Raw genomic sequence first — 16,075 nt, 5'->3', positions numbered from 1 at the left:
CCACTGTTGTTGATTTTAAATACTAGAACTATAGTTTTAAATTTAAAAAAAGGAGGAAATGTATTTACAACCAAATTTTATGGCAGGATTGTTGTTCAAGATATCAGCAGTATTAGTTTTGTTAAGTTAACATTTTTTTTTAAACGAATTTCTGATTTTGGTCCCTAGTTCTGTATTTTAATTTATATCTGTTTTAAGGTATCAAAATAAAGTTGTTTTAATCTTTAAAACTATTTGCTGTTATATCATTTCTTTTATTGGAATATACTATATTATCTTCTCCCCGTTAAATTAAATAAGCGTAGTATAAATAAAAACAATTGAGACCAAAGGTATGACTATCATTGTACTTCTAATTCATTTTAATTATATTTTTAAGCTTACATGTACAACACTGTCGTTTTAGGCTGTTGTTATTACTTACTTTCAAAGTGGGCACACAAATTTCATACTCAATAGTTTAGAAATCAAGCCTAAATAGTTTCTTTTCTATGAATATAATTGTTTTTATACCCTTGCAGAGGGTATTATAATTTCAGTCAGAAGTTTGCAACGCAGTGAAGGAGACGTTTCCGACCCTATAAAGTATATATATCTTGATCAGCATCACTAGGAGAGTCGATCTAGCCATGTCCGTCTGTCCGTCTGTCCGTCTGTCCGTCCGTTTATATGCAAACTAGTCTCTCAGTTTTAAAGCTATCTGCATGAAACTTTCCCAAAAGTTGTCTTTCTATTGCAGGTAGTATATAAGTCGGAACGAGCCGGATCGGACGACTATAGCATATAGCTCCCATAGGAACAATCGGAAAAATAAATGAAAAAAATTATAACTTTGCTGTTTTTTTAATTTTTTGTTTAGTTCTTCGACATATAGTAATGGTAAAATATTTCCGATTTACGGTTTAAATTTCATCAAATCGGACGACTATAGCATATAGCTCCCATAGGAACAATCGGAAAAATAAATGAAAAAAAATTATAACTTTGCTGTTTTTAATTTTTTGTTTAGTTCTTCGAGATATAGTAATGGTTTAATATTTCAGAATTACGGTTTCAATTTCATCAAAATCGGACGACTATAGCATATAGCTCCCATAGGAACAATCGGAAAAATAAATGAAAAAAATTATAACTTTTCTGTTTTTTAATTTTTTGTTTAGTTCTTCGACATATAGCAATGTTTAATTATTTCAGAATTATGGTATAAATTTTATCAAAATCGGACGTCTATAGCATATAGCTCCCATAGAAATAATAAAAATATATAAAATAACTATCTAATAATTGAGCTGCAAATAATCATAGTTTCAATGTTTTTTTTTAGCACATACTCAAGTAAATCATAATTTAAATGTTTTCAAAAGTATTTAATTAATGCAATAGCTGCAAGGGTATATGAACTTCGGCTTGCCGAAGTTTGCTTTCCTTCTTGTTTTTTTTTGTTTTTGATATACTGGGTATGTTGTAGTCCAAATGATTGCATTTTCTAGGGCGCTTAGCTAGAGAGACGCCTTGACCCACTGCAGGGTCAACGACTGCAGCGCAAAGCTGGACGGGATGTGGGTCACATTTGTAACTGACCCCCACTGTGCCTCCATTAGAAAAGCACCCCCTGCAGCGAGGAAACAGCATTTTTTTTTGTCGATTTTACTCACATATATTATGAAAAATAGTTAAAGTAGGAAAAATATCCTTTTTCTACCACTCAAGTATTGGAAATAAACATATATAAACACTATAAAGCGAAAACTTACCATGATTAAACCTCGTTATTTCAGATTGTGGCCCGGCGACATGACCTGAAGCTGATCGTTACCTCCGCCACGATGGACTCGAGCAAGTTTGCGACCTTCTTTGGCAATGTGCCCACATTTACCATACCCGGAAGGACGTTTCCCGTGGACGTGATGTTCAGCAAGAACACGTGCGAGGATTACGTGGAATCGGCTGTCAAACAGGCACTGCAGGTGCACTTGACGCCCAACGAGGGCGACATGCTCATCTTCATGCCCGGCCAGGAGGACATCGAGGTGACGTGCGAGGTGCTGGAGGAGCGGCTGGCGGAGATCGACAATGCGCCGGAGCTGAGCATTCTGCCCATTTACTCGCAGCTGCCGTCGGATCTGCAGGCCAAGATCTTTCAGAAGTCCAGCGATGGGGTGCGCAAGTGTGTGGTGGCCACCAACATTGCGGAGACATCGCTGACCGTCGATGGAATCATCTACGTCATCGATTCCGGCTACTGCAAGCTAAAGGTCTACAATCCACGCATCGGCATGGACGCCCTACAGATCTATCCCATTTCGCAGGCCAATGCCAATCAGCGCAGTGGTCGTGCCGGACGCACAGGTCCTGGCCAAGCATTCCGGCTCTACACGCAGCGCCAGTACAAGGACGAGCTGCTGGCCCTCACCGTACCGGAGATCCAGCGCACCAATCTGGCCAACACGGTGCTGCTGCTCAAGTCGCTGGGCGTCGTCGACCTGCTGCAGTTCCACTTCATGGACCCCCCGCCCCAGGACAACATCCTCAACTCGCTGTACCAGCTGTGGATCCTCGGTGCCCTCGACCACACCGGCGCCCTCACCACGCTGGGCCGCCAGATGGCCGAGTTCCCGCTGGATCCGCCCCAGTGCCAGATGCTCATCGTCGCCTGCCGCATCCAGTGCAGCGCCGAGGTCCTCATTATAGGTAAAAAACAAAAGGTTTTTCTTTATTAATTTCTATATTTATCAATAATATCAAAATTGTTCTAATTGTCTTTTGTACTTTTCCAAAATATTTTAAGACTTATATAAAAAAAACAGTTTTTGCTAAGAATAGGAAAATCCTATACTTATCGATATTTTAAAATTCTAATTTTTTTTCTTTATGGCATATTTTCCTGAAAACATACCCAATTTATCACCGCCTTATTGAAAGATTAAACCATCATCCATGTTTCTGGAATATGCCTACAAAGTGCTTTTCATTTCTTTTTTTTTTGCAAAAAATTGGTCGTAATTAAATAAATATTAACTAAAATGTCAATCGAAGTAAAATGTTGTATGACAATTTAAGAAAATATATATAAATTCTCATCCATCTGCACTTTGTATTCCAATTTTTGCTTCATCAGTCTTTTTTTTTCAATATTTGAAAATATTATACCTATGATAAATGTTGATTTTTATATATGCCAAACCTAGTTTATAGTATGAGCTTCTCAAAAATATAAACAAATGTTTCATTAGCTGCTTCCAAACTTTTGATTGCTACTTCCATAAGCTAAAAAAATATTTTTTTTTTTTGACCGCAACTGTATGTTAATACCTACGTATATAACGCTTTATGTGTGTTGATAATTATAAATTATTATTAATTGTTTACTATTTTTTACTCCCTTACCAAGTATCAAACACTAGAATTGATAATTCGCTGCTCTTGCCACAGAATGTATTGATGCATAAGTCTAATTTTTTCGCAGTGTCCATGTTGTCCGTGCCGTCGATCTTCTACCGACCGAAGGGCCGCGAGGAGGAGGCTGATGGAGTGCGCGAGAAGTTCCAGGTGCCCGAGTCCGACCACCTGACCTACCTCAATGTGTATCAGCAGTGGCGCCAGAACAAGTAAGCCACCGAACCATTTGCCAATCCCGGCCAGAAATTCAAGTCGCACTAATTCTTAAAAAAATCCTTAACCCACAGTTACAGTTCGTCGTGGTGCAACGAGCACTTCATTCACGTCAAGGCGATGCGGAAGGTGCGCGAGGTGCGGCAGCAGCTGAAGGACATCATGTTGCAGCAGAATCTGAGCGTGAAGAGCTGCGGCACCGACTGGGACATAGTGCGCAAGTGCATCTGCTCGGCGTACTTCTATCAGGCGGCCAGGCTGAAGGGCATCGGGGAGTATGTGAACTTGCGTACGGGGATGCCCTGCCATCTGCATCCAACGTCCGCTTTGTATGGGCTGGGCACCACACCCGACTATGTCGTTTACCATGAACTGATCATGACGGCCAAGGAGTACATGCAGTGCGCCACCGCCGTCGATGGCTATTGGCTGGCCGAGCTTGGACCCATGTTCTTCTCCGTCAAGGAGTCCGGTCGCAGTGGCCGCGAGAAGAAGAAACAGGCGGCGGAGCATCTCAAGGAGATGGAGGAGCAGATGCTGAAGGCCCAGCACGAGATGGAGGAGCGCAAACAGCAGGCGGCCGATAGGGAGGAGCAGCTGGCCGCCAAGCAGGAGATCGCCACCCCGGGCAATGCCACGCCCCGTCGCACGCCGTCCAGGATCGGCCTCTGATTTATATTGGTTTCGCATCTGCATCAGCATCTGCATCTGCATCTGTTTCTGTATCTGTTCATTCTTTCTATTCATACATAAGTTTAACAACAACTATTTTTTGTTTTGCTATACACCATAATAAAGAATCATTGTAAACTGGAGCAAACCGAGGAGAAGGAAAGCTAATGGGTGATGCTGCATGCGTGAGGCTCCACTTTCCACACGGATGCACTTGTTGTCCTCCAGTCGGTGGCTCTCACTGCAAGAGCACTCGCCCCACTTGCAGACCATGGGTGCTGGCGCTGTTCCATTGGTCTCCTCCAGGAGGGACTGCATCCGGCACTGGCCATCGTGCAGACAGAGTGCTCCAAAGGGCACGATGGGTTCGCAGGTGATCCGCTCCTCCTCCGGCTCCTCCTCCTTGGCCACCGCGTTGGCTACCCTTCTGGGGTAGTGCGATGGCCGACAGCCGCATTGGTGGTCCAGGCACTTGGCATCGCCCCCAAGCTTGACCTTGCACTGGGCACTGTGCTCGCAGCTGGCCCCGTATCCGGATCCCGTGACGCACTTGGTCATGTTGTGGTTGTGAACGTAGCCAGCGGCACAGCCGCACTTCTTCACTTTGGTCAGGCAAAGGGAGGCGCCACAGCTCCCACAATCCTTGTCCACGCCGCATATGGATTCTGTGAAATTTAGTTAACTAATTAATTGTATTTCAAAAGGAAATAATTTGTTTGCTTATCTGACCAAATTATATTGAAGAGAACGTTTTACAAAATAAGGAAAGAAAATTGAATATAATTTCTAAACATAAATTTATTAAAGTAAATTTAAATTCAAAAAGAAAAAAATTGTAAACTAATTTGACTATTAATAATATAAAAGGGAAAGGTAAAGGTTTACAAATAATAAAGAAAATTACTTTCAATTTTAAAAGCTAAGTAAATAAAGATATAGTAAATTCAAATTAAATATTGTAAAAAGTGGTCTTAAAATAATGAGAGAAAATTAATATCAATTTAAAAAGATAAAGACATCGACTGAAATTGAAATTCAAAAGGAACAAATGTTTCAGCTTGTTTGACATCTAATAATATAGAAAGGAGAGGTTTAAAAATAATAATAGAAAATTACTTTCAATTCTTAAAGATAGATGTTAAAATAAATTGAAATTCGAAAGTACAATTATAATTTAGATTTTAATTTTAATTTTAGTTTTATTGGTTAACATTTTTTTTTGTAGAAACAAATTAAACGCTCAAAGACTTCATTGGCTGTCAAATTTCAGAAAAATCTCCTGGAGCTCAAGATGTTTTCGTCACCGAATTAAAGATTTCATTTCGAGAAAAACGCTAAACGCGTTCTAAGTTAGCTTAATATATCAATGTTCATATCTTTATCAATTTTTTTTTTTGCTGGTCGCATTTAAAAATATGAAAACCAAAAAACTGATGTTCAATTTTACAGTTAAAAGTGGTTTTATGTAAAATGCAGTTGAAGAACTTAAATAAAATAAGGTCACTTTGGTGATTTCTCTCAGTGTACTCACGCAGCACGGCCAGGCAGCGTCCCTCGTGAAGCTCGAATTGGGAAGTGCAGATGCACTGGCCCCCAGAGCAGGAGCTAAACCGATCCGCCAGCTGGCACTGCCGCTGGAACTCGCATTCGCCGCCCGGAGCAACTGCCTCCGGCAGACAGCGACGCCGATCGCCACTGGGCACATGGCCCGCGGAGCAGAGGCACTGATCCCACCGCGGATGACAGTCGGCATGGGGCATGGGACATGGACAGGGTCCACCTATGATGTTGGTCAGCTTCTTCTCCAGCGGCGAACAGGTTACCCTTTCGCCGGCGCCACGTGCCGTGCAGATGCAGACCATGTCCAGGCACCGACCACGCTCGAATTGCGAGCACTGTGCATCCGAGCTGCAGGACAGCTCCAGCAGATCCTCCGCCCGGCAGATCCTTAATCCTGGCAGTCCAGCCAGCAGCACTACGATCCAAGCAAGCATCATCATTGGCATTTCTGATTCAATTCAATCGACTTTATTGGCCTGGCTCACATTGGCCGGACTGCAAACCGTTACTTTCGCTTCGACAAAAAGCTCGTCTTGAAAATACCGATTGATCGATTGATTGGAGAAGATCAGTGCTGTCATTTTCCAAATTCTCTTTCAATCGGTTTTTACCCAAAAAAAAAAAAAAAAAAAGGCAAGGCAAATATTTACCAAAATCTACCAGATGCTTTTTTTAAGCAAGTTTCAAGCATAAATTATGCCAATGAGCTGCTTTCCTAATTTTGTCATTTTTTTAGTTTCTTACTATTTGATTTTATCCGCCAATTGTAGTTGAATTTAAAAACGTAATTTTGACTGTTTGTCCGGTAAATTCAACATAAAATTGTGGAGTTGAGGATATCAACTGTTTTTTTGATAACAACATTTTGTTTTTATGTAGGCACGATGAACAGCTTTTGGATAGACTTCGCATAATTTAATAAAAAAAATAATTAAATAAATAAGCCTGACAAGACTTTGCGCAGAATAGTTTTACAGAATAGTTTTACTAACGATGCTTGACAAAATGAAATAAATACCACTTAAACTCAAAGTTCAATGATATTTACTTACACATGTGGTTATTGACTACATGCTAATAAAATAAAACAATTTAAGTTTTTTACTAAAAAAAACCTATATAAATACAACATATAATAAAAATAAAAAATCATTTAAGAAAAACTACATTTTGTACCGTTAAAATTTTAGAGTTGAAAAATATCGATAGCCTCTGGCCAACAGTCTGGCAACGTTGCGGTGAGCCAACGCTGTGGCAACCCTAGAAATTTACACTAAGCGTCGCATTAGAAGTTTTGAATTAAAATATATATGTTTGATAATATATATTTTATCTCCCACTGATTCTTGGATTGTGTCCAAAAGAAACCAGCAACGCAGGTCTAGATAAGGATTATTTTTTAAGGCCCGAAGTAATCAAATTAAAAATTACGCAAGCACGGGTGCAAGCGAGAGGGAGAGAGCCTAGAAGAGCGAGAAAGGAGGATGGACTATTCTAGCAAGCTTTTGACTAGAATTATAATACCCGGCACTTGTAATATTACTTACACGCTTTTCTATTATTATTATTTTATTATTACAAAATAAATTAAACTTTTACATACATTTCAAAAAATCTACAAAAATTACCACCTTACTTACACCATTTTTTTAATTTTCAAGGTATAATTTTTGAATCTGGCATCTTGAAAATAATATTTAAATAAATTCCAAGCTTGTAAAAGTTTTTAAAATAGATGGAAACAGAAAGTAGTATTTAAGAAAACGTAATTAGTATAAAATGGGTAAAAAAAAATCGTTCATCTTTGGTTTTTCACATAATATTTGAGAACGGCAAACTATTTACTATATCTCCCAATTTTTTATAAACTTTCTCAAGACAACTTCTTATTTTTAATTAAAATACTAATTTCAAGATGCTTACCAGAACTATTTTATGTTTTACGTGTCAACATTCTAGCCAAATAGAATGCTGAAACGCAGCTACAAAAAAGCGCTGCTCCAGTTTTAAATAAAATTCTGAGGGTTGTGAAAAGGCCAATCCGTTTACAATACAATACAAATTTTATTCGCTTCTCTTTCGCTCTGTACGGTTTCAGATTTATTACGATCTTAACTCCGCTCCCCGCCCAATTCGTTTCGCTACTTTCGCTACGATCAATAAGATATTTTGGATATATAGAAGGGGATCGTGTGTGAGTACTTCTTCAAGTCTTGTATTTCCTATGCGGAATGGTATGGAAAATGGAAAATGTTTTTTTTTTTTTACATTTAGTTTAGTTACGGTTTACATTATTTGTGTGTGGTTTTTGTGTGTGTGTTTTTTTCTTTTTTTTGTTTTAGATTAGATGTAGCATAATTTAACCCCGTCTTTAGCTAAAAAAAATCATAGAAATTAAGACGCCCCCGCGTTTCGTGACCGTTTGCCGTCTTTTTCCCCCCGTTAAATCCCCCGATTTGAATCCTTCGTCGAATCCTAAGACAGGCACTTGGCTTCCTGCTGCTCCGGATGCTCCTGGATGCTCCTGGATGCTTCTTCTCCTTACAGCTCACTGTGCGGTGTCTTGGCCTCCTGCTCCTGCTCTGTGGGCGTTGGAGTGATCTCCTCCACAGGCTCTTGCTGCTCCTTCTCCTTCACCTTCTCCGGCTGTTCCTGCTGATCCTCGGTGTTCTCCGCCTTGGAGGAGCCATCGCCACTGCCAGTGGAGGATGTGGCCTCCTCCCCCTCCGCCTTGTTCTTCTTCTCCTTCTCAGCGACGGGCTTCACCTTGGGCTTCCAGATCTTGATCTTGTTAACCAAATACTTGACCTCGCGATCCAGCAGGCTCATTTTATCTGTAATATCCTTAACGGTCAGCCGGATATCGGCATTCTTGGCCAGCTTCTTCTGGGCCGCCGTCTCCGTCTTTAGCCAAGCGTTCGTTTCGGTTATCACCTTGGCCAGCGTATCGATCTCCACCTGGGTGAAGACATCCTTCTCGGGATTCGTGTCCTTGGTGAGATTACGTCCGGTGACCAGGAACTTTTCGGCGCCATCAATCATGCCCTTGAGCGCCTTAATGGCCTCCGGTCGCTCCTCGTGCTCCCAGTGACGGGCCAAAAACACATTGGATAGCTTCTTCAGCTGCGCCAACTTCTCCTCGTAGATCTCCGCCTTGGGATCTTCGAGATCCTCGTACAGCCATTCACCCAAAGTGCTGCATTCGGCCAGCAGTTTCTCCTTCTCCTCGTCGGTCACACATTTGGCATAGGCATCCTCTTCCAACTTCTGCTGCACCTCGATGATGTGGGCCTCCAGGGAATTGAAGGCGGATTCCAAGCGGACACGTTGCTCCTCCGCCTTGTTGATGGCCGCCAGTTTGGCCAAGGAGATGTCGTACCCAGAACCGGCCAGTGGAATGGTGAATTGCGTCTGGGATTCATAGGTCACCGGGGATTTCACCGTCATCAGCTTGATGGTGTCGTTCTTGGCCTCGGCCTCCTGTTTTCCATTCTCCTCAGACTTTTGCTCCTTGCTGCTGGCCTCCTCCTCCTTGGGCTTTTCACTGTCCTCGGCCTTGGATGCGGGCTCCTCGCCAGCATTGGCCGGCTCCTCTACCTGCTCCGGGTCCTCCTTCTTGTCGTCACCCTCCTTGGCGAACAACTTGCTCAATGTGCTGCCCAGCTTGGACAAGGTGCTGTCCTCATCGGCATCCTCCTCGGGCTTTTGCTTTTCGTACACATACTCCACGCCCGTGCAGCGGAAAATGCCGGAGTCGTCCAGGTAGAAGTAGGCCTTGATGCCCTTGTTGTCCACCGACTCCTTCTTCGACTTCTCCAGCAGCTCCTTCACCTGCTTCAGCTGCACTTTGGTCACATTCAGGCTGCCCAAGGCGGCGATCTCATCCTTGCTGTAGCGATCCAGGTCGGCATAGTTCACATAGAACTCAAAGTCATCGGTGTGCTTGTTGAAGGTGATGACCTTCTTCTGCGGATAGGGATTCATCAGGGCGAACAGGACACGTTTCACCTGCTTGACGGCCGCACCATCGCCGGGATCCCGCTCGAAGGACACTTGCAGGGGAAACAGCGTGGCATCCTTGACCACGAACTTCTTGACTTTGAAGCCGGCCGACAGGTCGGCTGCCTTGTAAACCGCACCCATGGTGGCGGACTCATCGGCGTTCAAATTCTTGCCCAGCTCCTGCTTGATGAGTGCCTTGATCGTCTCCTGGACACGTGGCACTCGCGTGCCGCCGCCGAACAGTATCACCTGATTGATCACATCCAAGCTGAGGTGCGACGACGCCAAGGCCTGTTCCAATGGCTTGGTGGCCCTGGGCCACAGATCCTCGCAGATTTGTTCCAGTTTCTCACGCGACACGGTCAGCTTGAAGTCAATGTCCTCCAGAAGGTTCTCGATTTGGGCATAGAATTCCGTATTGGCGGATAGGACATTCTTCAAGCGTCCCGCCTCCTTGAAAAGTTTGGCCAGAGCACGCGGACTGGTGGTGACATCGGTCTTCGTCTTCTTGAGGGCATTGAACTCCTTGGCCAGGTAATCGCGCAGCCTCAACTGAATCTCCAGACCGCCCAGGGTGCGATCATAGCCAACGCCCAGGACCTGAACCACCGGATTGATCTCCTTGGTCTGCTTGTCCTTCACCAGCTGATAGCTGACCACAGCCGCTGACGTTTTGTAGGCGCCCATGTCGTAGAAGAGGTAATACTGCGCCGTCTCGTTGATCTCGCCGCGATGGAAGACGCCATAGTTGAGGGCCACCGCCGCATAGTCGTTGATCAGTTGGAGCACCTTGAGATTGGCCAACTGGGCGGCCGACAATAGAGCCTCACGCTCCGCCTGCCCGAAATAGCCGGGCACTGTGAGTACACACTCGGTGATGGCCTGCTGTGTGGACTCCTGGGCGAATTGCTTGGCCTTGACCAGCATCTGGGCCACCAGCTCCTCCACGGAGAACTCCTCGGTTTCGCTTTTGCGGAAAACCACAGTGTTGCGCTCCGGATCGCCCACAATGTTGTAGTAGGGAAAGCGTTTCCTAAAAACAAAAAAAACAAAAAAAAAAATAAAAACAGATTGGTCGTTGGCGATAATTCATTACAGAGCGCAATGCAATGACGTGGCCCACCAACCTACACTACACTCACCTATACAAATCCACAATGGGATTATCTATGGTCTTGCCCAGCAAATCCAGCAGATAACCGTAGGCCGAGTTGGGATCCTTGATCCCGATGGTCTGGGCATCCTCGCCGATGGTTCGCACGCCATCGCGGAAGGCCAGGATCGCCGGGGTTTTGCGCTTCGACTCGCGATTCAGGGCGATTTCCATTGGCACTCCGGGCGAAACGACGCCCACTTTCATCCACTCGGTGCCCAAATCCACGGACATCACGGCGGCGCCCTGGGAAAGGGCAATCCCCGCCAGCAGGGCGCTCAGTAAGAGCACGAGTTTCATGGTCTGTAGGTAAATGTGGTAAAATTTAGTGGATTAACAGCTTTTCCTACAGGCTTTACAAAAAAAAATTTTTTTTTTTTTGTTTTTTTAATCTTGCATGTACAATTTTTATGGACATCGTTTTTTATAGAAAAAAGGTATCATATGAGATTTTACTGCAGGCAATTAATCATATTTTTTAAGTTTTCTTAAAGATTTCTCATAAAATATGTTTAGTTTTGTAGATCTTTTTATAGAAACTAGTAGATAATATGACTGTTAAAATTGGGTGGATTAAGAGTTTTTCCTGCAGGCTTTTCATCCAAAAAAATTTTTTTTTTCAGTTTTTTATAATGTTTTTCATAATTTATTTGCTCATTTTTTAAACCCGGCTAGGTATGATTTATAAGGACAAAATTTCTTATAGGAATTTCTAAAAATAAATACAATATGATACAACTTTGGTAACAAAGTTATTAATGTCTTTTAAATATTTTCCAATGAATTGTTTGAAATGTGGTAACATTGGAAGGAATCACAACTTTTTTTTCATCCTTTTTTTTAATATATCTTATAGACCATAACGAATCTGGTAGATCTTTCGAGATCTTTCTAAAACTTAATAAAATAAATACCCCGAAATTGGAACTTGAATATTAAATTTCGTGACTCAATTTCACAAATTCCATGAATAAAAGTAAAAATCTAAAGAACAATAAAAACTTGTACTGAAATTAAAATGACAATCTGCCCGCTTAATATTTATTATAAGGAACCTTAATTCTTTTTTACAGATTAATTAAAAGAAATCTATGGGTTACTTTTATACTTCCAATACAAATCTGTCTTTATTCACGAATTATGCTGATATACTTCTTGTGTCCAGGAGATTTAATATCACAATAAATTAAATTACTTATAAGTACTTCGATTTTTAACAGATTGTACACATCCTATATGGAACTGAACACTAAAAACTGAATTATTGGTAAAAAGTTTTAAGTAATGCTCATGTGGCAGCCGAGAAATATATAGTTTACCGGTGAAATATTGACGGAGGAGAAATACTTTTCCAGGAGGTTTTTGACGTAAATTGGTGAAAAGAGCAATAACCTTTTCCTTTACTTCCACATTTCTTCCGCAATTCTTTCTCTTTTACTTCTATTTTTTCCTTTTTTTTTTTTGCAACGCAAGCAGCTGTCTGTGGCCCCCGCCTCTCCCCGCCGCCCATACTTTCAACTTTCCAGCCAAGTGCCGCTTTCCACTTACGTGTCCCGTTTTGTTCGTCGCTTCCAGCTGTCCTTCGCGACTTTCCTTCCACTCGCCAATCGACTTTTATTCAGCAGAGCAAATTATTGTTAATTATTCAATTCACAACGTGAAATTCGAGTGCGGTTTATAATAAAACGAGTCGAGTCGCCGCGTTGACGTGTTGATTCGGCAGCGAGTGTGCCCGTCCCACGCCGACACCGAAGGCTTAGTTTGTGTAAGCACGGTCACACTACGAAACAGTGTTGGAAATGGCGCGACATTTTGAATTTTACAGTTTTAGAGCCTTTATGGCTAAAAATCAGGCTTCGAAATTAATTTTTAAATAATAAATAAAAACAAACTGGTATGGTCCATTATCGAGTTTTTTAAATAGGTCTTTTATTAAATGGAAGGTTTCTTGTTATTTAAACCAAGAACAGAAAACAAATAAAAAAGTACCAATTTGAATTAATTGTTGAAGGAATTTCAAAATGTATCTGCTGATGCTTGAAAAGAGCAAGCAACACTAAAGTTTTTGAAAAACATTTACAAATTTGTTTTATTATTTATCAAAGTAATAAAAAGTGCCTTAAAAAATCATAATAATTTGTTTTGGTATCAGAATAGTTTGTTAGTTTCAAATCGATTTTAATACAAATATTTTTGAGGGGTTTTAAATCAAAATAGTTTGACCTAAATTCGCTTGGGTACGAAAGTGAAAACTCGTTTCTCATATTAATGCTTAACTTATTACATATGTAGTTTACAATTATTATTTTTTGTTTTGTAATTCAAGCAGCAATTCAACCCACATATTGACAGCTCAGCATTCCATCGATGACCGAGTTTTTTTTAACGAAAGTGCTGACGCATAATTAAACTAATTACTTTGCATACACTTTTCTCTTGAAGTTATTGACGAGCTTAAAATTTTGCGGCTTCAAATAATGATAAAGTGATGTTATACTTTAAAGCTATAAACTTTAAACATGCAAAGACTATTTGTACACCAATTCCTAAAGCTTTATTATCGTTATATATATCAAAACCAAAAAAAAAAGATAATGCCCTATATCTTAGAAAAATTTTATTACAAAACTGTACATTAAAATGACTTTAAGCTGGCATGACTTTAAAGCTAGGTAAATAAATGAAAAGGGTATTAAAAATGTTCTAACAAGGTTTCCGTTCAACACGCCGACTCAACTCTTCACGTTAAAAATAAAAGTGAGTGCAGAGTGCAAAACGATCGATTCCAGCAAATTTAAATGAAACCACTCCAAATGCAGAATAGCACAAAGACAATCCACCGAAAATTCAAACTACCAACAGACTGCAATTGAGCAATATTCAGATTTTGCTGATCTGTTTTCCTCTTGGCCATATAAAACCCGTCCCGTTCTACGAAACTCTAGTCAAAATTCAGTGAGCAATGAGTGGACAACGACTGCTGATCTTCGCGGCCTTTGGTTGCCTCTGGGCCACAGCGTTTTCGCTTCCGGCCACCGGAAATGAGGAGTTCGACGAGGGTTTGCCGGAATCGGAGTTTGACTACGAGGAGCGACACACTCGCGAAATTCCGGCGCAGGCCTATGCCGCTCCGGTCGTTTACAATTCTAAGTCCAGCTATTCGGCGCCGAAAAACCAAGGATACTCCGCTCCTGTAGCTCCGGCGTATTCACCATCTGCATCATCGAGCTACTCAGCGCCCGCAGCTCCCTCTTATTCACCACCTGCATCATCCAGCTATTCAGCTCCAGCTCAATCGTATTCAGCACCTGCAGCTCCATCCAGCTATTCAGCTCCTGCAGCTCCAGCTCAATCGTATTCCGCACCCGCTGCACCATCCAGCTATTCAGCACCTGCAGCTCCCTCTTACTCACCACCTGCCTCATCCAGCTATTCAGCTCCAGCTCAATCGTATTCCGCACCTGCTGCTCCATCCAGCTACTCAGCGCCTGCAGCTCCAGCTCAATCGTATTCCGCACCTGCTGCTCCCGCTTATTCACCACCTGCATCACCCAGCTATTCAGCTCCAGCTCAATCGTATTCCGCACCGGCTGCTCCACCCAGCTATTCAGCGCCTGCGGCTCCAACTCAATCGTATCCCGCACCTGATGCTCCCGCTTATTCACCACCTGCATCACCCAGCTATTCGGCTCCAGCGCAATCGTATTCCGCACCCGCTGCACCATCCAGCTATTCAGCACCTGCAGCTCCCTCTTACTCACCACCTGCCTCATCCAGCTATTCAGCTCCAGCTCAATCGTATTCCGCACCTGCTGCTCCATCCAGCTACTCAGCGCCTGCAGCTCCAGCTCAATCGTATTCCGCACCTGCTGCTCCCGCTTATTCACCACCTGCATCACCCAGCTATTCAGCTCCAGCTCAATCGTATTCCGCACCGGCTGCTCCATCCAGCTATTCAGCGCCTGCGGGTCCAGCTCAATCGTATCCCGCACCTGCTGCTCCCGCTTATTCACCACCTGCATCACCCAGCTATTCGGCTCCAGCGCAATCGTATTCCGCACCTGCTGCACCAAGCAGCTATTCAGCACCTGCTGCTCCAGCTCAATCGTATTCCGCACCTGCTGCACCAAGCAGCTATTCAGCACCTGCAGCTCCCTCTTACTCACCACCTGCATCATCCAGCTATTCAGCGCCTGCTGCTCCAGCACAATCGTATTCCGCACCTGCTGCTCCCTCTTACTCACCACCTGCATCATCCAGCTATTCAGCGCCTGCAGCTCCAGCTCAATCGTATTCCGCACCTGCTGCTCCCTCTTACTCACCACCTGCCTCATCCAGCTATTCAGCTCCAGCTCATTCTTATTCCGCACCTCCTGCTTCGTCCAGCTATTCAGCGCCTGCAGCGCCGTCTTATTCCCAACCTGCATCATCAAGCTACTCTGCCGGACATTCAGGTCGGGCGTATTCAGCACCTGCAGCACCAAAAGCATCATCTGGCTATTCAGCACCTGCAGTACCTGCGACTCCTTCGTATTCGGCATCGAAGTCCTCGTCCTCTGCTGCATCTTCCGGTTATTCAGCACCAGCATCTACCGGTTATTCGGCACCAGCAAAGTCCGGTTATTCAGCACCAGCTTCGAAATCGTCAGGATACGCTCGTTCTGAAATGGATCATCATATTCTTGGTATGGCAAGGACAGCTGCTGGCTACGGATCTGCTGCTCCGGCGCCCGCTTACGGCGGAGCCTCGATTCCCTCGCCTCCGTGCCCCAAAAATTATGTATTCAGCTGTGGCAGCGTTTTTACTCCAGCTCCTTGCAGCCAGGGATACGGTTATTAAAGGTCTTTTGGACTTGAATTGGATCTTAATAAAATTTAAAAATGAAACTATAAAAAATATATATATTTTTGTGCTTTTATTTTAAATTTTATTTCTGGTAATTGACAGATTTTATACAAAAGTACAGAAGCGGACTTGCATTGAAAATGTTTTGAAAAAGTTTTGCAAAGAGGAGTTTTCTCTCATAGTGACGTCTACTAAGTACAAATTTATGATTTGCTTATTAAGTCAACAAA

The 16,075-nt window shown here is 42.8% G+C and overlaps 4 protein-coding genes across 4 annotated transcripts; 2 read left to right on the top strand and 2 right to left on the bottom strand.

The window, feature by feature from the left end:
* The first annotated feature begins 1,781 nt into the window (after window positions 1-1,781).
* Window positions 1,782-4,432, top strand: LOC128265617 (pre-mRNA-splicing factor ATP-dependent RNA helicase PRP16-like). The gene is made up of 3 exons (XM_053001780.1): window positions 1,782-2,691; window positions 3,467-3,608; window positions 3,687-4,432. The coding sequence occupies exons 1-3, from the start codon at window positions 1,827-1,829 to the stop codon at window positions 4,282-4,284; spliced, it is 1,605 nt and encodes a 534-aa protein (XP_052857740.1). The 5' UTR covers window positions 1,782-1,826; the 3' UTR covers window positions 4,285-4,432.
* On the bottom strand, window positions 4,331-6,404 carry LOC128265619 (multiple epidermal growth factor-like domains protein 6). Its single transcript, XM_053001782.1, has 2 exons — window positions 5,816-6,404; window positions 4,331-4,949 (listed from the first exon to the last, which is right to left on the bottom strand). The coding sequence occupies exons 1-2, from the start codon at window positions 6,288-6,290 to the stop codon at window positions 4,393-4,395; spliced, it is 1,032 nt and encodes a 343-aa protein (XP_052857742.1). The 5' UTR covers window positions 6,291-6,404; the 3' UTR covers window positions 4,331-4,392.
* A 1,484-nt stretch (window positions 6,405-7,888) lies between these two features.
* LOC128265614 (hypoxia up-regulated protein 1) lies at window positions 7,889-12,752 on the bottom strand. The gene is made up of 3 exons (XM_053001775.1): window positions 12,548-12,752; window positions 10,989-11,302; window positions 7,889-10,879 (listed from the first exon to the last, which is right to left on the bottom strand). The coding sequence occupies exons 2-3, from the start codon at window positions 11,297-11,299 to the stop codon at window positions 8,386-8,388; spliced, it is 2,805 nt and encodes a 934-aa protein (XP_052857735.1). The 5' UTR covers window positions 11,300-11,302; window positions 12,548-12,752; the 3' UTR covers window positions 7,889-8,385.
* A 1,178-nt stretch (window positions 12,753-13,930) lies between these two features.
* LOC128265615 (uncharacterized) lies at window positions 13,931-15,857 on the top strand. Its single transcript, XM_053001776.1, has one exon. It carries the CDS (start codon window positions 13,962-13,964, stop codon window positions 15,837-15,839), a length of 1,878 nt encoding a protein of 625 aa, XP_052857736.1. The 5' UTR covers window positions 13,931-13,961; the 3' UTR covers window positions 15,840-15,857.
* The last annotated feature ends 218 nt before the right edge of the window (window positions 15,858-16,075 follow it).

The sequence above is a fragment of the Drosophila gunungcola genome, unplaced genomic scaffold (genome assembly GCF_025200985.1).
Source record: "Drosophila gunungcola strain Sukarami unplaced genomic scaffold, Dgunungcola_SK_2 000140F, whole genome shotgun sequence".
Taxonomy (NCBI): Eukaryota; Metazoa; Arthropoda; class Insecta; order Diptera; family Drosophilidae; genus Drosophila; species Drosophila gunungcola.
The sequence above is the reverse complement of the archived record's forward strand: the minus strand, read 5'-3'. Positions and strand labels throughout refer to the sequence as shown.

What these genes read in the sequence shown, in the direction of transcription:
- LOC128265615 (XM_053001776.1), top strand. Translation starts at nt 13,962, where the DNA reads ATGAGTGGACAACGACTGCTGATCTTCGCGGCCTTTGGTTGCCTCTGG.
- LOC128265614 (XM_053001775.1), bottom strand. Translation starts at nt 11,299, where the DNA reads ATGAAACTCGTGCTCTTACTGAGCGCCCTGCTGGCGGGGATTGCCCTT. An exon ending in CCCATTGTGGATTTGTATAG is followed by an intron (nt 10,880 to 10,988) that starts GTGAGTGTAGTG and finishes TTTTGTTTTTAG; the next exon opens with GAAACGCTTTCCCTACTACA.
- LOC128265619 (XM_053001782.1), bottom strand. Translation starts at nt 6,290, where the DNA reads ATGCCAATGATGATGCTTGCTTGGATCGTAGTGCTGCTGGCTGGACTG. An exon ending in ACGCTGCCTGGCCGTGCTGC is followed by an intron (nt 4,950 to 5,815) that starts GTGAGTACACTG and finishes TAAATTTCACAG; the next exon opens with AATCCATATGCGGCGTGGAC.
- LOC128265617 (XM_053001780.1), top strand. Translation starts at nt 1,827, where the DNA reads ATGGACTCGAGCAAGTTTGCGACCTTCTTTGGCAATGTGCCCACATTT. An exon ending in CGCCGAGGTCCTCATTATAG is followed by an intron (nt 2,692 to 3,466) that starts GTAAAAAACAAA and finishes ATTTTTTCGCAG; the next exon opens with TGTCCATGTTGTCCGTGCCG. An exon ending in CAGCAGTGGCGCCAGAACAA is followed by an intron (nt 3,609 to 3,686) that starts GTAAGCCACCGA and finishes CTTAACCCACAG; the next exon opens with TTACAGTTCGTCGTGGTGCA.